Source organism: Cnephaeus nilssonii (assembly GCF_951640355.1).
Source record: "Cnephaeus nilssonii genome assembly, chromosome: 11".
Classification (NCBI taxonomy): Eukaryota; Metazoa; Chordata; class Mammalia; order Chiroptera; family Vespertilionidae; genus Cnephaeus; species Cnephaeus nilssonii.
In genome coordinates this window covers 55,063,760-55,087,422 of record NC_137082.1, presented here as the reverse complement: position 1 = coordinate 55,087,422, position 23,663 = coordinate 55,063,760, and the positions used below count along the sequence as shown (strand labels likewise).

At 47.9% G+C, this 23,663-nt stretch overlaps 1 protein-coding gene and 1 long non-coding RNA gene across 6 annotated transcripts in view; one reads left to right on the top strand and one right to left on the bottom strand.

Moving 5' to 3' along the window:
- Positions 1–12,732: 12,732 nt before the first annotated feature.
- Positions 12,733–19,760, bottom strand: LOC307107288. The gene is made up of 2 exons (XR_013814210.1): positions 19,626–19,760; positions 12,733–15,504 (listed from the first exon to the last, which is right to left on the bottom strand). It is a non-coding gene; the product is annotated as an uncharacterized lncRNA (long non-coding RNA).
- GATA6 (GATA binding protein 6) overlaps positions 19,761–23,663 on the top strand; it is a 30,346-nt gene continuing 26,443 nt past the window's right edge. Inside the window, exons 1-2 of one of the 5 annotated variants that reach the window (XM_079784437.1) lie at positions 19,761–19,899; positions 21,251–22,407. In XM_079784437.1, coding sequence (XP_079640563.1) covers positions 21,288–22,407 — 1,120 coding nt within the window. In that variant the 5' untranslated portion in view covers positions 19,761–19,899; positions 21,251–21,287. Of the gene's footprint in view, positions 19,900–20,292; positions 20,445–20,725; positions 20,802–20,829; positions 21,028–21,250; positions 22,408–23,663 lie in introns of those variants that run through there. The other 4 variants (XM_079784438.1, XM_079784440.1, XM_079784441.1 and 1 more) reach the window with 4 other exon arrangements.

Genomic DNA, 23,663 nt, shown 5'->3' with positions numbered 1-23,663 from the left:
CCAGAACTTATTATCTCAGTGAGGGTCCGTTCTGCAGAAAATACAGACATTTAAGGTATGAATGATATCTTTCTCTAAGCAACTTAAAATCTAGTTAATACACACACATGAAGTTAGAAATGGTAGAGTTGGTGCTGAGGGAGGTGACAGGAAAGTCACAGTAGTGACAGTAGGGGCAGTCTGAGAGGTTTTCAGAGGTGAGAGGCAGTGAATTATCAGGCTTAAACTCAGCAAATATTATAATACCTAAGACACGTGAGAAGGGGTGTGGAAGATACACACCAAACTGTTTAGTTCTGGGGAGGAACCGAGGACTGGGTATGGAGGGCATTAAAAGGACAGTTGATGTTGACCGGATTCATGTATCACTTGTATAATCTTCGGCGGGCTGATAAATGTTTAAGAAGCAGCTATTTCTTCTTTAGAGAATGTTTCTGTTGCAGTGCTGTTCATTTCCATGCTGCAAATACTTCCACCCTTGCTAATTTCAAGCAACCAATGTAAGATCAGCTAGCTCATAAATTCTTGGCAATTTAACAATTCAAGCACCTATGTGCCAGGTTCTGAGTCAGGTGCTGAGGAAGATGGAGAAAAGATTATGATGCAATCCTTGTCTGCCAGGAGACAAAATATAGTGGGTGAGCTCAAAGAGAAACTAAAGGAAGGAGAGATTAACTTCGGCGAGGTGTGGGGATGGAGGAGAATCAGAGAAGGTTCTCTGAATGAGCTTGGAGAGATGAGATCATAGCTATGTAACTGGAGAATGGGAAAAGGCCCCAAAGCATGCAAGTACAGGATACATTCAGGGAATTGCAAATTGCTCACTTTGCACAGGATTGGCGCAAAATATGGGATGAGGCCAGAAGAAAGGGTCAAAGTAGTGACTTTGACTGTGAAGTAATGAGGGCTACTGACAGTTTTTGAGAAGCATCAGGCAACAATTCTGATGACAATGTAAAGACTAAACTGTAAAAGAGACCATTGTGTTATAATGAAGGCTTCAATCAAGGCAATGCAGAAGAGATCACACTGAGGCAGATCCCAGGAAGGGAGAAATGACAGGACAACGGGTTGGCTGAGGTGAGTGGAAGAGATTGGCTGCTTGGAGATAATACCTAGGACTTTTAAAAAATGATCATTCTGTCTCTTGTGGAAATGAATGACTTCATCAGAAAAAAAAGGAGGCATTTTTAAGAGACTATAAAGTTCAGGACTTGGGAGCCCAATTGGTTATTTCCTTTGTATTTCACTACTGACATCTGTAAGTGAGAAGGTCTGAAACATGAGTGGCAGGCCATGAAGGTGGTTTTGTTTTATTGAATTTGGATTTATGGATCTTGACTCTGGGTAGTTATGCTATGAAAAGGATGGGTTTTTAGCTTGGGATGGAGGGCATCTCACAAAATTGGGAAATAATAATTAACTCAGGAGTTTACCAGATAACAATAATTTATCCATGGAACTTGTCAATCTGGGTTATCTTGTTTTCCTCACGGACTTTTTGTTCCACCATAGTGATGTTGGGTCCTTCTCAGGGCACATGACACATATGTGTCACTTTACAAGTAATGCTATCTTTAATCACCTAATTAAAGTGGTATCCCCCCGCCCCTTAACTGTGGGGGAACTATATTCCAAGATCCCCCGTGGATGCCTGAAACCACGGATAGTACTGAATCCTATATATGCTATTTTTTTCCTATACACACATATCTATCATAAAGTTCAATTACAAATTAGTTAATTTTATGGATAGAAGATTCATTCTTACCATAGATCTTAGCAACCTCAGCATGATTGTTTTTCTTTCTTTCTTGAACTTTTACCTTTCACTTAACGAAATTACTTATAGCTTCTCTTTAGCATATCCGAATTGCCAGCATCTCTACTCTTGCACTTTGAGGCCATTATTAAGTGAAATAAAGGTTACTCCAACACAGTACTGTGATACCGAAACAGTTGATCTGGTCACCAAGATAGCTACTAAGCAACTAATGAGCACTTAGTGTATACAGTGTGGAGACACTGGACAAAAGAATGAGTCATGTCCTGGGTGAAACAGAATGGATGGGTCAAGATTTCATCATGCTACTGAGAATGGTGGTGCAATTGAAAAGTTATGAATTGTTCATTTCTGGAATTTTCCACATAAAATTTTTGGACAGTGTTTGGCTGTCTGTAATTGAAACCGAGGAAAGTGAAACTGTGGATAGGGTGGAACTACTCTACTACTGTTTCCTTAGTAAGTATTATAGGGACCTACTTGGGGACTACATAAAAATCTTGTTTCTTATCATACTTTCACTGAATAATTATAGTTTTTCTTTGTGCTTCTTCCCTGAACCAATTATTACTGTAGTGTTTTCCAGAGGGTAGTTTTCTATCTCCATTATTCATTCTATGGTTATTAGTTGTAATTGATCTTGGACATGCTTTACAAATTTCCTTGACCTCTACAGACCTAGATCATCCTTAGTTAAAGCAAAAAAAAAAAAAATGTTTATCTACCACTTATTTTGTGTTGTTTCTGTTAACAAAACACATGGAGACCACCAAAGGTGGAGGTGCCCAGTCAAAGGCATGGAGAAGAGGGAGCATGTTTCATGTGTTTGCATTCACTCTTGGCTTTCTGAGTCTTCCTCAGCTAAAATAGCTTATGCTGCCAAGGAAATAGAGGCATTTTTATCTGTTATTTATCCTGAAATCATCACTGTAAAGTAATAATGAATAGTAATTGTCACTCCCATTCTATAGATGAGAAAAATGAAACCCAGGAATGTAGATACACTGCCCCCCAACTAGATAGTGGCCCAACTGGGACTAGTTTCTAGTGCCTGCAGCCTTTTAGTCCCTATCTGGGGCTGCTCTAAAAGTTATATGGAAAACATGATATCTCTTCAAGAAAAGATGTTGCTTTTGAACAAAATCATTATGAGTAGGACTGTCCTTCTTTTGGCAAATTATTATGTACATTTTATCCATACAATCCAATCTATTATCTGCAAACAACAGTAAGAGTTATTTAAATAGAAGCTTCTTACAGACATCAATTGAAAATTACTTTTTTAACTTGAAGCTGAATTCTTTTTTTTTTTTGAAGCTGAATTCGTGATGATGATCTTATATTCTAAATATGGAATCTTCCATTTATGCAGAATGGCTAGGAGGGGCAGGTTAACGGAACATTACTGTATGGAGCAGGATCCCCACACTTCAAAGAATCCAAACACAAAGATGAAGGAAAAGCAATTACTTCTTTAAAATCACAGTGTCTTGCATTAGTATGAACAGCAATGTAGTCCCATTGAAAAAGGAGGTAAGAGGTTAGTCAGTTAAAAAAAATAATCATTTTCTATGTTACTTTGTTTTCTTGTCACTTAATTTTTCTCTCCTAAAAATAGCATGTAGGAAAAAGAAATTTTAGATTAAGGTGGGCTTTTTGGTGAGTGGTATCTTGAATTTTAAAACATTACCCATATATCTGTTGTTTAACATCTTTTCTTCAGGGTACCAGTGATTAGATTCCACTACTGGGATAGCAAACATCTACACTTGTACCCAGAATCTCTGAGTGTCTGAGCATAGGCACTCCTCCTGGTTTTGGTTATTTTGTTTTATTTTTAAGTCATTGGTGTCCCCTGTGTTTGTCCTGATACCTGGCACAAAGTAGGCACTGGATAAATATTTGCTAACTGAGGCACTGACCCACCGACAGCCAGACTTAACATCCAGGGTGAGGGCCCAGCCTAGGCCTTCCTGAATTCCTGGAATTTTTTTCTTATTTCAAAAACAATACATGCTCATTATATAAATTTGTCAAATAGAGAAACTCACACACACAAAAGAGAAAATGAAGCTCTCTTTATCTTACTAGCCATAGAGATGATTATGCCATATGATGAGCGTTTTCCTATTTACGAAGTATTCTTCAAAAACATGTTTTTAATGGCAATAAAATGATCCATTGTGTGGATGAGCCACATCTAACCATTTCCTTGTTGGGGTCATGTAAATTCTTTACAATTTGCCACTATTGGAGATGATGTTGTAATGCTATACATTAAACTCTGACTATTAAAGCTGATTATCAAGTTACTTTCCAAAAAGATTATATCCATTTAAGACCACATGCTAGTGCCTCAGATATTTTAAATGCTGACAGTTGAGAAATGAGGGTGTTGAGTCAAACCCTTTCCTTTTAAACAGCCTCCAGTATGATGAGAGTGAACTAATGTTTTCCTCCAAACTTAACTCTGGGCCCCTGTGAAGGGTAGGGTAAACCACAGGGGAATGGATAATTTGGAAAACATGCTTGAAAACCTCAACCTAAATTGAGGAGAGACCATTAGCCCTTCAAATAAGAGCTTGTGAGATAAGATGAAGGAGAAATGATGCCCCAAATTGAGTGATTAATAACACAAAAAAGCTAATATCATTATGCTAATTGTTATCACTGTATTCATGGCCTCAAATTAAGAACTGTTTTCTCTTTACACAAGATAAAATCATGCTAAATAAAAGGGGAAAATATTGGGGCGAGGAATCAGTTAAAGGAAAGAGCACTAGTAAAAAAAAATAATAACAGTCACTTCTACTCTGAGGAATATATTTGTCTCATTCTAAAACAAAAACATCATTTTCAAAAATAATATATAATGAAAACCAAAACTTTCAAAAATCACTTGCCATTATCATAAAGAAATTCCATTCTGGTGCTTGTTTTTTTTGCCGATGTGTATTCCACCTCAGAGACTGGTAGACCAGGTGTCTGACTGAAAGCTTTGCTCAGTACCTACTGCAGGTATCCCAAATGCAGCATGTACACATTTCTTTATTACATCAGATTGAAAATAACTCTGAGCTATTATGAATATCTAAAGTACTATTGCAACAGAATAGCTCAGCTACTTTTATTTTTATTTTTATTTTTTGTTAATCCTTGCCTGAGGATATTTTCCCATTGATTTTTAGGGAGAGTGGAAGAGAGAGGGAAAGCCAGAGAGAAATATTGATGTGAGAGAAACACATTGATTAGTTGCCTCCTGCACATGCCCCAACCAGGGCTCTGGCTGGAGAGGAGCCTGCAAGCAAGGTATGTGCCCCGGTACCCTTTGGTCTGCAGGCTGAAGCTCTATCCACTGAGCAAAACTGGCTAGGGCCAGCTTAGATCTTTTAAATTTAACCCTTAATAGAACAGTTTGTTTCCAGGTTTCCAGTTGAGCAAAGGCTACACTACTTGGAATTATGTGGAAAGTTCTAGAGATAGAGTCCTGGGCTCTGAGCCAGTCATTTAGTGGGAAACCACCATTTTAGAAAGTGGGATTTTTTGGATACAGTGGGAGTAAGATTGAAATCAATCTTCATGTGGGACAATTTTGCTGAAAAGCTAGAGTAATTGACCTTTTATTTTACTTTTGTATTTTCATGGATTGTCATGAATCCAATTCCGGCTTATTTTCCCATCATAAGCCTATTTATTATATTTTACAGCTTGATGGCTCATGAATGAACTTTGGAACCACCATTAGTAAAAACAAGGATATTCTGTAGAGTTGGGTGAATGTATTTTTAAGAAGTAGTATTGATCTCACTTTCTTTGTAAATTTCTTTAGTCTCATGGTTAACCTTGCAATTCTTAGTGCATAATTAAAGACAGACCATCAAAAGTGGATTCAAAGCCACCATAGTTTTGTTACAAAATATACTGAGAAGCCAATGGTATTAAAGCCACGCTGTCCGGGGATAAAGAATGAGTCCTATTTCTAGGGCCCTTATGCTTCCCTTTGACAAGGAAGTGAGATGGAGAGGAAGATGTAAGATGTGTAGCCACTTCTAAAAGATGCAAGATATATTTTTTCTATTGATAATTTTCTTTCTAATGGTGGTGGTAGATCTGAAAGTTCTAAGCTGCAGTAAAGGTCTAAGTAGCTGGGATTTGAGGCAAAGAGTGGAGATCTATGGTCTGGGCTCTGGGGCATCTAGAGGAAGTAGAACATTTCCGTTTTCTTCCTCTGATCCCCATGCTTGTGTGCCTCCTGATGCCATTCTAGCTTCCTTAGTTCCACTCAGTCAGTGGCTGGGCCTGGAGTTAATGAGAAAAGATGATTTAGAGGATACTATTGGTTATATATCCATTTCTCACCATCCCCCTCTCAGTGGACTCACATTTTCATTTTAGTTTACATGATCACCCATGTATTTTAAGGGAAGATGACCTCAACTTTAAGTCTTAGTTGGCTTAACTCAATCAGCTCATTCCATTCCAAAGCTAAGGTCATTGGTTCAGGGGTGAACATATAACTTACAGGGTCCAATCAAGCTCAGTCTCAGGACTCCTGCTTGAAATCCTGTGACTGGGATTTTCTCTTTCTTCGTCTAGATGCCAGAATATTCAGGAACCACCACGGTCCTTTTGCTACCTGAGAAAAACGACCTAAAGATGATGTTAACAAATGGGAGAAACACACACAAAGGAATGGCAGAGAAATGGAGCAGGAGCTCCTGGGTTAAACTGACTCTGAACTTCCAGTTACATGAACACATGAATGTTTTCATTGTTCAATCCAGTTAGGAAAAAGTTTCTGTGTCTTGCAATCTTTACAGAAGGTTGGAAGTCTTAAATTGAGGCATCATAGGCCCACCTGTGGGGGCTGTGTCTTCCTGATGACATGTAATGAGTAGTCAATTACTCATATTAACCTAGAATGTAGATGAAATGTTATACACTCCCAGTGAACAATACTAGAAAAACAAAACTGTTCAAGGATACAGTACTTGGTACATCTACACAATGGAATACTATGCTGCCATAAAAAAGAAGGAGTTCTTACCATTTGCAGCAACCTGGATGGAACTGGAGAACATTATGCTAAATGAAATAAGAAGGTCAATGAAAGAAAAATACCACATGATCTCACTCATTTATGGATAATAAAGAACATTATAAACTGATGAACAAAAAGATAGATACAGAGACAGTAAAGCATCAAACAGACTGTCAAATTACAGCGGGAAGGTTAGGGAGAGGTGAGGGAGATAAGAGATCAACTGAAGGACTTGTATGCATGCATATAAGCATAACCAATGGACGCAAAACACTGGGGGGTGAGGGCATGTATGGGAGTGGGGTGGGGGGGCAATGGTAAGATATGTACACATATAATACCTTAATAAAAAAAAAGAAAAAAAAAAGGATACAGTACTGTATAAAAGGAGGGGAAGGGCTGTATTCTATCATCTACCCATCATTTATCACATATTTCTATGAGAAAATCTGCTCCAACTTCCAAACAAACAATTTATAAATGAATTTCGGGGGCCCTCTAGGTCTCTGATGTCTCATGAGGGTGTAATATTAAATGAAGTTTAAGGCATCTTCTACCTTTAACATTCTATGATTCTTTGTTACCCGTTTATTTTAAGTAAATACCAGCAAATCCCTGTAATAGGGCAGCATTCTTGAATAATGTGGCATTTGAAGTTTGTTCGTTTCCTGTTCAGCAAGCTATATCTTGTTTGTTTTCACAGAAGTTGAAGATTTGCCATCCTTATTTTAACCATTTTTGAAATTGTAGCATAGTGCTCAGATCTTGCCTCTAAATATTTATACACAGAATACCTTATTTCCTACAGCAAACTAAGTTTTTGAGTTGTCAGTTTTACGGAAACCTGAAAGATCCATATAGGTTCATGTTTCTAAGCAAACACAAATAGTAATTTCCTTCTTCTCCACCCGTGGGTTAGTCAAAGGAGGGACTTTTTTCTAAGAGTAGAGATATTTGCCATCTTTAGATAGTTTCAACACAAAAATGTAATGGTTCATAATACTTTTGCTTCAACACTTAAGTTATAGATTGAAAAACAAATGACCAAGTAAGCATAAAGAATGCATTGAAATAAGAGCCATGCTTAGAATCACGATTAGGCAAAACCTACCTTACCTATAGGTATGGCAGGTGATTCACCTGTTAGGAATTAAGTATTCCTTCGATATTCTCCCTATCCCCCCTTGCCAAATCTCTCCCTCTAGACTGCTAAGAAATCTGAAATTCCACCAATCACTCCTTTAAGAAATCGTACTACACAACGTCCCCAGTGAAACAATATGTTACCCTGAAGGGTTGGCTTTTAGCCCATTAACTCTCAGGAACACACTAGCTTAGATCAGACCCTGTGGTCACCTGTTTGGGGTGGGTTTCTGGGAGAGGCAGGACGGGAAGGATTTAATGTGGGGTAGCATGATGAGAGTACCTGTGGGTTACATAGCACTGGGTATGTGTTTTCCCTATATATCTTGATTTCATTTTTCCTTATTGAGTCTCAGAGGGTGCCAATTGGAATAGATCTACCTTACATATCACTCCCATTCTCTGCCCTTTTCTTCCTTATTATATGGTCATCTACAAAGAAGTCTCCCTGGGACCCTTGTGATGTGGCCAGGCGTTGCTTTATAAGTAACAGAACAGTTGCTTCTCTTTCCTGAAGGACTTACTTAGGGTTATGCCTTTTCAGTGAGCCCCTGAGTTGGTGCATGGAGGGAGAAAGTGAGGGACAATTATTTCACCTCTCCCTCATCTCTAGCCTGCAGTCCCTGTATCAGTGTGACAGATGAAGCAATCAAGAGAAAATATAATACAGGCATCTGCTCTTGGTGTTGTAGAACAGAAGAAGGACAGTTGAACTGATGTGGGTCTGGGACTTTGCTATGAATGTATTTGGGATGCATCTAACCAGGTAGGATATTTTATGATGGCTATCCTTTAAAAAAGTATTCTGTAGGGCAGTATTCTTGTGTAGTGTTGTGTGAGAGTTTAAATTAGTTTCCTTAGCAGTTCTTGCCCTATTTCTCATATATTAGGGGGCTTCCAGGGAGGGAGGACCCATGGCATGAAGGATGGCTGGTTTTCTTCAGGTAGGGCACCAGTTCTGAAACTAGGCATGTCGTCACCCATGAAAAGAAATTTGAACTTCCTCAGACAACATGGAATTGGAAGTATTCTTAAATTGAGTTCAGTGAAAATCAAAGGAATTTGACATTTTATTTGAATGATCCCTTCAAAGGTGACCCTCTTTTCTCTTTTGTGGTGTGATCTTATCCTATTTTATTTTTGGTAGGTGCCAGCCATAAATCTGTTATTTTGTTATACCTAATGGCAAAGGGCAGTTGCTCTCAAGACTGAAATCTGTTCCTCAGTATTGGAATGATGGAAACAAAAGAGGAACATGCACCCAGCACTGAAAATGGAAGTTACCCCTCTGCTTTATGTTCACGGTCCTGGAGATGCTGCTAACTTTTTTTTTTTTTTTTGCTGCTAACATTTAATACATTCTTGCTGATTTGTACTGTTCACCATTAATTCTTCTTTTATTCTTTCTAATAGGTTTAATAAAGTATTGGCTAATACAGAATTATGAATACAGATAATATAATATTCTTAAGTAGGAGAAAAAATGTGGAAAGCATTTTGAAGTTGGAGGTAGTGGAACATAGTGAAATATAAGGTCCATCAAAACTGAGAAAAAATCTGGGAAGTAAAGGAACAATGCCGGCTGTAACAATAGCCTCATGATATCGTTTTTAAGGACCAAGCATATAAGGGCCACAGGCTACAGTCAAGATTCTTTTGTATTAGGACTATTGATCACAAAATCCCTATAAAGTATCCTTGCTGGAATTCATGCTTTGGGCTTGGAGCATTGTATCTGAAAACTTCCAATATTTTCACATTCAACAAGCACCCATTCCGTGAGTGCTATGTGCTAGAGATGGTGTGTGTTTCAGCTGGGACACAAAGATGAAGGAGACGTGGTCGCAGTCAAGTACAGGGACACAGTAAAGATGAGCCACCTGTCATCCACCACATGTCATAATGACCACAGTGCTGCCTGAGCGTGAGGAGGGCAGCCGTGATTGTGGGAGTGTGGTGGGGTGGGTGGAGACAGAAGGGGGCCGTTGTGTGATGGAGACACATATGACAGCCTTCACTAATTTTGTGATGGGTTTTGCGGTCATTAGAGTCATACCAGTTGTGACTGTGGGTGCAAGTTGGGGTGCTCATGAGGACAGGATGGGTGGTGCAACCCCCGACCAAGTTCTAACCATCATGCCGTGCTTCCGCAAGGGAGAAAGTGTGCCGACTCCATCAGGAAGAACCTTTTACATTTATTAGACGTTAAAATATTGGTGCCGCGAAAGAGTTTTGCTGCCTCTGCAGTCTTCACTTTTACCTCTATAAACACGACATGCTGGGCGAAAGCCTACGACTCCATTCACAGGTCAAATTATTGGCACATTTTTCATTGTGAAAACAGCACATTGGAAGGTACTACATATAGAAAGGGTGAGTTTATGTTGTTAAATAATCCCCAGTAGGAAATGTCTGACATTCTCAAAGGCTCCCCTCTCTCCCATTTATGCCTTTGATCACTTCCTACCTTTTTTGAGGCCTTGGTATGCTCTCTCTTCCCTCTCCTCTCTCTTCCCCTTAGAGGTGGCCTGAAATAGACGTTTATGTTTTTACTTATTTATTAAACAGTTCAAATAGCCTGTTTGTTGAGCCAGGCATTCTTCTAAGCGCTTTGTAAATATTAACTCACTTAACCTTCATAACTATTCTTTGAGGTATCTTCTGTTATCATCACTCCCTTTTCACAGACTAGGAAGTGATAAATAGGGGTATTAAGGAACGTGCATAAGGACACACAGCCAGAGAGAGAGCAAGCTGCATGGCTGGGATTTGAACCCAGACCTCCATAGGGTACTTAATCTAGCTGCAGTGTTGAGGGGTTGTAGAGATTCTGCTGTGGGCCCACCAGCTCAAACCTTGGTAGGCTCTTGCCCATTCACCTAGCCTTTTCTGCTCCTGTCCAAAGCATGCAGAGCTCTCTATAGAAAGATGCCTTTGAAATGCAGAGGTTGACAGCTTTAATTGTGGATCCACACTGTGGTTTTGGCTAGTCTGCTGGTAACTGACTTCATAGTAGTCAGTCTTTAAAAATGGTTTAATATCCATACTGTTTTTGTTGGATAATTGCATGTCTTTAATTTGTGGTATTATAAACAGAGCAATAAGCTGGCTCAGGAGTAGCCAGAGAAAGTTATTTGATATCCATTAAGTCAAGTTTTTATTTTTTTTCCACCTCCATAGAGGTGAGTATTATTACAGTCAGGAAAAAGCAACATCATGAAATATATTCTAGTAGGTGTCACCTGACTGGATAGATTTAAAAAAATAATTCCTTTTGAAGAAGGTAGTCTTCCTTCCGCTTCCTTCCTTCGCTAACAGAACAAGTAAATATAATTTTCCCCTTAGATATTATGACAGTTTAGCTTTCTTTAGAATATAAATTTTAAAGGGGAAAAGTAAATCACACCTTTTTAGTTCATGGACTTGGAACAGTGACCTAAAATGTTTACCTTACTCAGAAAGTTCTTTTTTTTTCTTTTCTCAGAAAGTTCTTGATAAATAAAAACATTAAATATGTAAAACAATTACTTATTTTAAATATAAAGTCCCCAGATAGTAATTATATTTGAAACAAGGGCATCCATAGTCAGTGTTTGCTTTTCATCAGTGTTCTGTGATTTAGTTGACTTATTATGTATTTACATGTAAAGAATTGATTATTTAGGTAGCATCTTCCATCAGAAGACATTTCAGTGGTCTGAAAACTTGAACCTAAGCTAACTGTTCAGTCTTTGGAGATAAATCACTCCTTTTGGCTAGCCCAATTGGTATAGTATTTAGATTATCTTATAGGTTTCTCTTTTACCTGACAGTCCAAAGAGCCAGATAAGACATATGTGAGTGGGCTTCCTGGGGTCCTGACAGAGCTACACAGGAAGAATGTTCGTAGTGAGTAATATTTCTACCATTTCACAGATGGAATAACTGAGGCACTGAGAGATTAAGTGGCTTGCCCTCAATCACAAAGCTGTTTAGTAAATCTAGAAGAATCAGGTACTCATTCCAGGTAATCCTGGTTTCGCATCCAATTCTCACCAATTCTAAATTTTGCAAGTTACAGTTCCTGTACCTGCCTACAGGTAGGTTACAAGCTGGAAGTTGAATCTAAAATGAGAGGATGTTGCTGACATTCACTTTCTAGCTTTAGCTAAAAGAGCTGACATGGAGCTAACGGTCCCCCTGGACCCAACCCTCTTGGACCCGCTGGCTCTCTGCTGATCCCCCACGGCTTTAGTGCATGAGGATTCAATCAGCCCCAGACCGCTGGCCGGGGTGGGGGGCAGGAGGACTGTAAATCTGGGAAAGCTGCAAGCATTCAGGGTCTTGAACTTTATCAGGTTTAAATGTGTGATTGTGAAAGTAAAGAGCAGAGAAATGACAGCACTCAGTAAATCAAACATAGAGAAGATCAGGACTGTCAGAGACAAGAGAAAAACAGGCTCTGGGCACAAACCCGGCTGAAAACCGGCAGGGCGGGGAAGACTTTTATGTTCTCTCCAGACTTTGCCTTTTGAAAAACAAATCTCTTTCTCTGTCATTTTATCTAGAGAACAGTATTCTTTGTTATGTACCACAGATTTCTTTTTTTAAGTTTTCCTGATTGAGGTTTAGGTCTTGTTTTAGAAGACAGGGTACTATAAGGGGAAAAAAAATAAAACTGAAAGAAAATCAGTTGGAAAATGTCTGGAATGGCCTAGATTTTCCTCTGTCAATAGTGTGTTCCATTTTCAGAAAAAAACTGGAAAAAAATAATGTGTTCCATAGCTCATCAGACATAATTTTTTTTTATTCCATAACAACAATGTAATTAAAGCAGAATAAGTCTCCTGTACAAATATATATAGCAATACCAAATTGAAAGGTATAGAGCACGAGAGAAGTGTAGCTAGCTGACCAGGTCTATTTACTCAGCTCTTTTTTTTCTCCCTGATATCTAATGCCAGTCCTCACAGCTCCCTCCTTCATGGCCCCATCTGTTAAGTCGCTCCTATCTACTGGCCCAAAGGAGTTCCAGGGAGAGGGTGCTGCTTTCCTGGAGCAGAGGATGAGCCTCGAGATTACTATCTCTGTCCTGCAGAAGATGTTGGTCGGTGGCTGGCATTTGCAAGGGGAACAACAAGGAATGTTTCCTCTTCAAAGGAATCAAAAGCAAGTAAAGGACCTTTTTGCCTCACCCCCCTCTTCCCCCCTTTCCGACCATAATGCAATAAATAAAGTCCTTACTGCTGGTGCATAGGAAAAGCCTGAGACCTCTGGTGAACGGCAGTCTCCAAGACGCTCTTTCCTGGGAATTAATTTAGCTTCAGGGGACAATTAGGGCAAGAATTAAAATTTGGTGCAGTATATACGAATCTATTATGCTATGGATATTGGTAATAACTGTTCACTTTTATATAGCGTTTACTATGTGCCAAGTACTATTAGCACTTTACACAAAAGAAACATTTTAATCTTCTCAACAATCCTGTGTTGGAGGTACTTTTATCATCCTCATTTTACAGACGAGGAAACGGAGACACAGAGAGGTTAGGCGACTTGTCCTGGTCACACAGCTAGTAAGTGGTAGGGATGGGATTCAAACCCAGGCAGGCTGGCCCAGAGTCTGGGCTTCTAGAAAGTCTCTCAGTGTGTGAGCTAGAGCGACTCCCTTCTTTTCAAATCAACCACTAAGCCGAGAGGAAAATCTGAGCCTGAGTATTTCACTAGAGAAGGAAAAAGGCTCAGACATCTCCCTCCATCTTGGAAATTCCCTGTGGTACTTGGCCTCACCAGCTCTACAGAAGTGCCAATCTTCTAGACTGTAAACACTTCAAAACTAGAGGCCAACTCTGATTTTTCTTTTTGCAGTGCATATGGTTGGGCAAGTGCCGGACCCTGGGTAGACAACCCTTTGGTCATAATTCTCTGCATATTTGCAGCATAGCTAAATGGAGAGGTCATATTTCTGGGTGGCAAATGCAGTAATTGTTTTTATTTCTTGGGCACTTTTTTTTCTTTAATTGATTCAAGGAGAAACGTTAGTTTACTTATCAAATCTTCAAAAGCCTATTACCTCCCTTTTCTGCTACCCCTTTACACCCTCCCCCCGGGGAAAAAACACAACACGGAGTCAGAAAGGTCTCTGACCGGAGACAGCTCTGGGGCAGTGGCACCCGGACCCTGACCTAGAACTGGCATTGCCCTCACACTTAATACCAGCCAAATCCAGGGAAAACCCATGATTTTGGGCTTTGGAACTTGCTGCATCTCTTTCACCTTCGTGGGTGTAGAAATGATCCCTTTCTCTCTGATGATCTGATTTTTCCGTTTCCCCGGAAGCTGGGTGAGGAGAAAGGATTAGATTTCGGAGTTCACCTTATTTGGATGGGGAGAGGGAAAAAGAGAGGCATCTAATTCTGGGGCCCAGCATGAGGTGACAGACAGAAGCTCAAGATGCTGGACTGACTTTGGGAATTCAGAGCCCTGTCTCCAACTTGGACAGAGCACAGAGAGGGGAAGGCAGAGACATGGGAAGAAGCCCCACTGCAGGGAAGTGGGGGGGGGGGGGGGAGGGGCGGGGGGGTGTCTCATGTGCCAGCCCCAGCCTTTTAAAAGCGGTAGAAAAGGCTAATTCAGGCCTTAGGGGAGACTCGACAACATGGCATCATACTCCCCAAGCCCACTTTTCAGGATCAGGAAACTGAATATCCCTCGCTTCACCTTTGGCAAAAGGGAAGGGATCACCCCAAGGGCAGGGCCGGGGCCCAGCTGGCAGCCCTAGGCTTTGTGTAGTGATGCCAGTAGTCGTTAATAATGATAATAAATACCACACTTCATAACCAAACCCAACCTGAGGATGACTGAATCATTGGACCTCTGCCTCCCACCTGCATGCTGTCAGTCTGCTAGTCCACACCCTCCCATCAGCTTGGGTCTAACCCAGCTGCCAGGTTCCAGCCACCGTGTTCTGACGGGGGGTTCAAAAGGTCTGCTCCCCAGGACCCGAGACATGGAGTCACACCGCCCCTCAGCAAAGCCGCAGGGAGTGCGGGTGGGAAGGTGGAGGTGGTTTGGCTTTGCCGTCTCCAGCATCAGACCAGAATAAAAATGGGATGGGAATCTAGGCCTCGCTGAGCTCGGTTTGGTTTTTCTGCGGTGTGCAGGGGGGCTGCTCTGGGAGCCCAGCTCCCGCCTGGTGTTCCCCCGGATCCGGGACCCCCAGGGCCTGGCGCTCCCAGGTCCGGCACCTTCCCGGGGAGGCCGCAGGTCCCCACCGGCGCATCCGAGGTCCGGGCGGCGGAAGGCGAGGTCTCAGGATGTCACGGTGCAACCCAGGCCGCGGGGAGGGAGGCCGGCGCCGGCGTGGAATGTCTTTATCGGGATCCGGGAGCCACCCGCTCCTCCTCCTCTCCTCCCAGCGGTCGCGGAAAGACACCTTTCCATCTTTTGTCAGACGTCGTGGCCCTTAATAGCTGAATTTATTTGGTTTAAAGCGGCCTCGGGAGAAGCGGGGAGGGAAAAAATCTTTCGTCGGTCATTGGGTGGCCCAGATAACAGGCTTTAAAAGAGAGAGGGGAGAAGAAAGTAAAAAGGTTAATGGACGCGGGGAGGGCTCGGAGGCGCCCCGCGAGGGGCTTTTACCGCGACCCGCCCCCTTATCGCGGCCCTCGCCCCCCCGCGGCGCACGGAGCGCATTAAGTCGCGTAAACAGCGCGCGGAGCGGAATGCCGCCGCGGTGACCTTTCGCGCGCCGCCGCCGCGGGCCGACCTCCGCGCCGTGCTGGCGGCCGCCGGCGGCGCGCGGGGGGCGCCCGGGGCTGCGGGGCTGCGGGGCGGCCGGCCGGGCCCGCGGTCACCGCGCTCCGGGACTCGGGTCCGGCCGCTCGGGCCCAGGCGGGGCGCTGCACCCAAAGTGACCGGCGAGGGGGGTGAGGGCGACCTCTAGGCTGCGCCGCGTTCCCGCTTCCGCCGCCACCACTTGACATTTCTAAAGAGTATTTGGGGGGAAGGGGGGGTAGGTCGAGAATTAAAAAAAAAAAACCAAAAAGAAAAAAATAGAACAAAACAACAACAATCTTCTCCCCTGGAGAAACTCCGGGCGATGGCCTGCGTGGGACCGACAGCCACTGGGTGGGGGAGACACGCCGCCCGGACGCTGGCGGGAGCGGGGGGCGCCGGGGTGACCTTGTGTCCTTGGGCAAAAGCGTCCCTGGGACAGGAAGAAATACAGTATAAGCGAGAAGGCCCCATAAATCTGGTTTTAAAAACACTTGTTAATTTAAAAATATGTTTTTAAGTCAGACGTCGTGTTCCTTTCCTTCCAGAAACGTCGCTGCAGCAGCCAGGAGCGCTGGGAAAGGACAGGGCAATGAGCTTAAGTTTGCGGGGCGTCAAGGCGTTTGGCGACCGGGGTCCTGGGGTCTCGCGGCTCCTCCGGAAGCAGCGCGCGACTCGGTCCCCAAACACCCTCTCCGGTTCGGCAGGAAAGCCCCCGCCCCCTGCCCCATTGGCTGCTCATTTCTGGCTGAATTCGAATCGGAGTGGCGCGGTGCGGCCCAAATAAATCAGCCCCGGGGGGGACAGGCCGCGCCCTGGAGCCAGCCCCTCTCCCAGGGTGGGGAGGGCGGCTGGGGAGGGAGGGCTCCCTTAGGAGGGGTCACCCTTGGGGTCTACATAGTCCGAAGAAAACACGATTTCGTTGCAGATTAGCAAACTCCAAAAGAGGAGACAAGCAGGAGGAAAAGAAAAGGAAAAAAGGAAAGGGGGGAGGGAGGGTTAAGAAAAAAAAATAAAAAAAAACCGCGATGGAAACACAACTACTACCAAGAGCCCGCCCGGCTACCTGGAACGCTGTGGGGGCTCCTGCAGCTCTGGCGTTTCTCTCTAGTTCGGGGTGAGCTTCTTTTTGCGCACCCGCTATTCTCTCTTCCCCCCGAGCCCCGCCGGGAGCTCAGAGCCCCGCGCACAGCGGCCTGGGCCGGCGGGGGAGCCGCTGGGAAGGTGCCGCTCCCCGGGGTGTAGTCCCCAGGGCCCCAGTGGTCGCCTTGGGAAAACTGCAAACTGGAGGGGTCAGGCAGCCTGGCTTTCTGTCTGAATAAACGCTACGGGTTCAAGAGGTTTGTTTTATTTTAAAATTAACTGACGAGAAATACATTTCACTAACGATTCCTTCCCTTGGTTGGAAAACCAACCTAAAAACAACAACAACAACAAAAACAATTTGTGACCCAGCAAAGGAGCGATGCCCTTCCTCCCTCCCCCTCTTTGTTTTAGGCAACGTTAAAAGGAGATTGGGAATCTGGAGGGTAAAACGCCGGTCCCTTCTCCAGCGCTTAGAACCCCCAGGCTGGGGTCGGGGTCTGTCCCGCCGCTCACCTAAGTTCCAGCGGCGCCAGCGCCAACGCGCCCTCTCGCCGCTGCGGTGGAGCTGCGGGAACGGGGCCCCTGGGGGCGAGCTATTCTACAGGGGAATTCACACAGACACCCGGGTACTGGCAACTATAAAGAAACGCACAGCAGGAATCGTGGTCGTGCAGAGCGGGGTCTCCTGGGGCTCAGGCTCGGAGGCCTGGACTCTAAGTAGCCAAAATATTTATTTGCTAACCCGTCTTCAGTAAAAATCAGCTCACCAAAACGTGAATTAAAAAACAGAACACTTTGGTTTTAAGAGCAAACCCGAGAAACACTTAAAACCAGTGGAACTCAAACGTCCACAACGTTTCTGTAACTGCTTACAAAAGGAACTTCTGCAAAATTCAGTCTATTTAAGAATTTGGTCGGGACTCACGTAAAACCCAAAAGAAGACACTGGAAGCCCAGGCCTGAGTTAAGTGCAAGGCGGCCGCCCGGCTGTCGCTTCTGGTAGTCGCATTCGATCGAACTCCGGTTAAACTTTAAAGCCCCCCGGAGCCTGCTCCTGTCACCATTCCAGAGTTTTCTACCTTCAGTTGAAATGCGGTCACAAAGGAACTGGGAGCCGCGACTGGGGGAGGCGGAGAGGAATGTCATAAGAGTGACCAAGTTAGATGAGAACGGTTTATGCGCCTTCTCAGTAGCAATTTAAAATTCAGAAGTGTTTAGCAGCAATTTACAACGAAGAATGAAAGGGGGAGAAAAATGATCACCAACTTCCTGAATGCTGATCCCTCCGCCCCGGCGCTGCCAGGCCCTGTCCCCTGCTCCCCCAGGACACACAGGTTCACAGCTCACAGTTACGTGGAGAGGAATCGTACACTTAGCGGCCAAGTCCCACAACCTTTCGAAACCATATTTTACAATGTCCCTGCCTACCCTAGTTTAACTAGTTTAGGTTCCTCTCCCTCCCCCAACTGAAACACATAAAAACAAACAAACAAAAACAGAGCCCAAACGCCTTCAGAGGAGACTGACCTTTAGAAAATCATTTACTTCGATTTACCTGAAAAAAAAAAAAGGGGTAAAAATCCATTCCCACACCACTCCTCCTGCCCTGGTTAAAATTCTCAGGAGCCTTCTGGGGTCACGCCTGTCGGAAGAAATTCTTCTTGTGAGCGAAAGGGAGCGAGACTCAGTATCAGAGAGCTCCTGCCGCGGCCGAACCCGCGGCCGCGCGACTCGCTGATGACAGATCGGCGCTGATAACCCCGCGACGTCTATTTCCAGCCCCTTGGCCGGCTACGGAGCGTATCAGTTTGTACACAGTGGTGATAACCATTCGGAGGGAGCGCAGAAGGGGTGTGTATGTGGGGGTGGCTGGGAAGCGATATGTCGCGCTGGGTGCAGAGAAGGTGACCCCCCCTCTTTCCATCGACGTACCTGAAACTTACCTGAAGTTCTCCAGGGAAATCTCAGAGCAAACGGGACACCCAAACTCGGAAAGCATTTGCGTGCGCTACTGGCGCTGCTGGCGCGGAAGCCTTTTCCCACCCTGTGCGCCTCACTTACTAACTAACGTGAGTACACCACGACCCCGAACTAAAGGTCCCAAGGGCTAGCTGAGCAGTGCCGACGTGAACGTCCCGAAACTTCCTAAGAATTTAATGCATTTCTAAAAATCAGAGCACAGATGGGGAGCTGGGCACTCGTGTGTTCCTTCTTTCCCACATCAAGGAAGCCTCAACCCCGAGGGCCACCGCGACCCTGTGAACTCCAGGGTCTAGAGGAGAGGTCGGCCGGGGAAAGTTTAAGGTCGATCACACGCGAATGTAGAGCAAGAAGCTCATTTGACGTGGAGGGAGGATCGGGGAAGGCCAGCGGAGCAAAACCTTCCCCTCCCCCCTCCCCCCCCCTCATTCTGGGGGCGCGTTGACCCGGGAGCTGGCGCCTCCCTCCCACGGCGGTGGCAGCGTGGAGCTGTGCACAGCCAGTTCCTCCCGAGCCAACACCCCCCCGACCCCGTGAGTGCGCGCGTAACTAGGGGCGGAGGAAAGTGCTCCGCCTAAGGTTGGATGTGGGTTGCCTGCCAGGTCTGGAGTTCGGCCACGTCCACCCCTCCCCCCGGCGTCCCTGGGCTCGGCGCCCCCTGGATGCACTCGCCCCCACTCCCAAGACGGTGCTGGTCGCTGAGCTCACACCCGCAGGCTGCGTAGCGCTCATTGTCTGCCGGGGCGGCGCGCTCCCCTCCCCCTGCCGGCCCCTGTCCCCTCCCCACCCTCTTTTTTCCCCTCCCCTTGCTCCCTCCCTCCCTCTCCTCCTCTTCACCTCCAGCGCCCAGCTGCTCGCAGAGCGCAGTTCCGACCCACAGCCTGGCACCCTTCGGCGTGCGCTGTTTGTTTAGGGCTCGTTGAGTCCAATCAGGAGCGCAGGCTGCAGTTTTCCGGCAGGGCAGTAAGAGGCGCCTCCTCTCTCCTTTTTATTCACCAGCAGCGCCGCGCAGACCCCGGACTCGCGCTCGCCTGTCGGCGCCCTCGGCCTCTCTCCGCGCTCGGGAGCACCCTCCGCCGCGGCCGTTCTCCATGCTCAGCTCCCACCCGAGGTTCGGCTACTTTTTTTTCCTGCTCGCGTTCTGCTCTTTCCTTCCCTCTGCCCTCTACCCGTCGTGGGCCCCGGCTTCGACTCTCCCGGCCGCGGCTTTGCGGCCCGCGGTCGGCTCCGAGGGTGTCTCCCTCCTCCACTCCCGGCTCTAGCGGCTCCCAGGTTCCCGGGACACCGCGTACCAACTTCTGATGTCTTTTCCTCTCTCCGGAGCGCTTATCTGCGCGCAGCCTTATCTCCCAGTTATCTCGGCGCGAAGGGGCGGGAGCCCCAGTCAGGCGGGCAAAGAGACTTCTTTCTTGCTCTCTAGCCCGGGTCTGAGTGTGAGCATTCGCTTTAATATGGCACTGTCCGAGGAGCCCAAGCGCTTCGGAAAGGCGGCCCGGAGGAGGCCTGCCGGGGCTCCTGCATTAGTCTTCCTCCATACCCCCCCCCCCCCCCCCTCCTTGTCTCCCTGTCATTCTTCCTGCTCTCTCCTTTGGGGTGGCTTCGTCTCCGGGGCGGTCTCACGTCCCCCTCCTCCTCTCTGAACTCCGATCCACCCCGGTACGTCCGATTCCGGGACGGTCTCGCCTTTCCACGGCTGGGGAAGACCGCGGGATGGGACGGGGTGGCCCGGCGGGCGAGGGCGCACGCGCTGGTGGTTGGAACGCGAGCCGCGTGTCAGGTGTGCGGTGCAGCCGCGGGCACGCGGGTTGGGCGTGAGACTCGGCCCCTCGGGCGTCCCGCACTGCCTGCGCCCGGAAGGTCCAAGACTGCCGTCCCCGCCCCAGGCCCCACCTTCGCGGGGCTGAGTTGCATTTTTCTCTGGGGCTTGCGTTCCGTCTAGTCAGCGCAGTCCAGGGAGCCCTGTCTGGGAAAGCCACTGTGAGCGAGAACGCGGCAGTTTCGTTTTCGGAACAGGTTGCCATCCTTGCGCTCACGATTTTCAAGCGGGCAGTCTTCATACTGAGGCATTCTGGGCGAAGGGCACCCGCAGGGAGGCGGGATAAGGCCACCCCTTAAAAGTGCTTTTGTGTGTGAACGGCCGGGAGGGAGTCGCTTTGGGGAGAGGTAAATCTTGGCCAGCCTCGCAGTCACCCTTGGGATCAGGCGCGCGCGCGCGCGGATGAAGGATGCTGCGGAGAGGGTGAGCGGGGAGGGTGCGGGAGGGCGGTTGATACCGGTCTTGGAAGGATTGGTGGCGGCTGCTCAGGCCACAGTCCCCCCTCATTTACCAACTCTCACGCCCAGGGCAGAAAAGGGATCTTTGGGGAATCTCATCAGTTAGGAAAGGGAGTGGGAGTGAGATGGCGTACAGCCTGCGCTTTTGGTAACCTTTTTTATTTCCCCTCCTGTCCCTGTCCGCCCAGGAGCTAGAAGCCGGCGTGCAGCGGCGCAGGACCGTGGATGGCCTTGACTGACGGCGGCTGGTGCCTGTCGAAGCGCTTGGGGGCCGCGGCTGCGGACGCTTGCGACTCCGGAGCCTTTCCCGCGCGGGAGCCCTCCACGCCGCCTTCCCCCATCTCCTCCTCTTCCTCCTCCTGCTGCTCCCGGGGTGGGGAACGCGGCCCCGGCGGCGTCGGCAACTGCAGGACGCCACAGCTCGACACGGAGGCGGCGGCGGGACCCCCGGCCCGGTCGCTGCTGCTCAGCCCCTACGCCTCGCATCCCTTCGGGACTCCCCACGGACCTTCGGCGCCCGGGGTCCCTGGCCCAGGGAGCGCCCTGTCGAACTGGGAGGACCTACTGCTCTTCGCTGACCTCGACCAGGCCGCGACCGCCAGTAAGCTGCTGTGGTCCAGCCGCGGCGCCAAGCTGAGTCCCTTCGCACCCGAGCAGCCCGAGGAGATGTACCAGACCCTCGCCGCCCTCTCCAGCCAGGGGCCAGCCGCTTACGACGGCGCGCCCGGCGGCTTCGTGCATTCGGCAGCCGCCGCCGCAGCGGCCGCGGCGGCCAGCTCCCCAGTCTACGTGCCCACCACGCGCGTGGGGTCCATGCTGCCCGGCCTGCCGTACCTGCAGGGGGCGGGCAGCGGGCCCGCCAACCACCCGGGCGGCGCGGGTGCGCACCCCGGGTGGCCGCAGGCCTCGGCCGACAGCCCCCCTTACGGCGGTGGAGGCGGCGCGGCGGGCGGCGGGGCCGCAGGGCCCGGCAGCGCCGGCTCGGCCGCGGCGCACGTCTCGGCGCGCTTCCCCTACTCGGCCAGCCCGCCCATGGCCAACGGCGCGGCGCGGGACCCCGGGGGCTACGCGGCGGCCGGCGGCGGGGGCGCTGGCGGCGTGGGCGGCGGCGGCAGCCTGGCGGCCATGGGCGGCCGGGAGCACCAGTACAGCTCGCTGTCGGCCGCGCGGTCGCTGAACGGGACGTACCACCACCACCACCACCACCACCCGAGCCCCTACTCGCCCTACGTGGGGGCGCCGCTGACATCCGCCTGGACCGCCGGACACTTCGAGACGCCGGTGCTGCACAGCCTGCAGAGCCGCGCCGGAGGCCCGCTCCCCGTGCCGCGGGGCCCCAGCGCAGGTAAGGGTCGCGCCTCGGCGTGGGGGGTTGGGGACCCAGGGCCCTGGGGCGAAAGTGAGGGTGTAGAGCTGCTTCACTGGGGCGCCGTTTTCAGGGTTTTCCTGTGAGCGTGTGTGAGGGGGAGGGGCAAGAGTCAGCCTGTAGCCGGGCGACCCAGAGTCTGGCAGCGTTGATGGGGTGCTTCTATTTTGCGGATTGTCTCGGTTCCTTTCCACGAAAGAGACTGGATGCGCAGGGACCGTATATATACCTCAGCGCCTGGAGAAGCTCCAAGAACTTGATGAGTAGTGAATGGGATGGGTACTAGGAAGGACTCAGCCCGGGAGGGAACTGGCAGGGCCCGAGCCCCTTGGGAGACTCTAGTTTTGTGTGGGTGGAAGAATGAGACTCCATCTGGGGGTACATTTAGGAGAACGCTGGACACTGGATTCATCCTGTCCTCAAATACGCACACAGGCCCACTCAATTCACCTCTGCAAAGGTGGGGAGCTGTGTTTTCCCCCAGGGGAGTATTTAAAAGGGCTCCAGGTGGGGTTAGGACCTAAGGACACCCACACTTCCACCTCCGTGAGAAGGAGAGAAGACAGGACACATGGACTGGTCAGCCTTGCGACTATCCCGAGGGAAAGCTGGCGGGGGACCCTTTGGCTTGGCATCCTGGGGCGGGTGTCTGGGGCTCCCACATCTGTTTTTCCTCTAGAGCTCAGCCCACCCATTTTTCAGTTTCCAGTCCCACTCATACTATCATGGCAGTGACTGGGGCAATTTTAGGGTGGACTGGGGAAAAAAACAAGTGCCAGAATACCTGGAAAGAGCCCATTTTGAAGTGTTTTGTTCCCTGAAGCAGGGGAGGAGGGTGTGCCTGCTTAGGTTAGCTTCCCCATTCTGGTGCTTTCACAGGTCCCTCTCACTTGATAGCTAACCCGCTTGGTAGCCTGACAGACTCCTAACACAAAACTTTCTTGTTTGTTTGAAGGGATCTGTGGGAGTCACAGAGGAGGCGGGTGAGCTTAAATCATTTTACCTGGTGCTTTCACACCCCAGGTCTGAGCGCCTCAGCCTTCTATTTAGGGACAGGAAGTTTTCTAGGGGTCCTGTTAGGATCAAGTGAGATACTGCCAACCTCGTGTTTCAAAGACATGCTGGAAACTCTAGTGGCCTGAAAGCGAAGGTTCTCTTCCTCTCTTCCTCCACCCGCTCGAAGACTTTGGTTCAAAATTCCCTCTTCTTCCCCTGCGAAGCGGGCTCCGGAGACC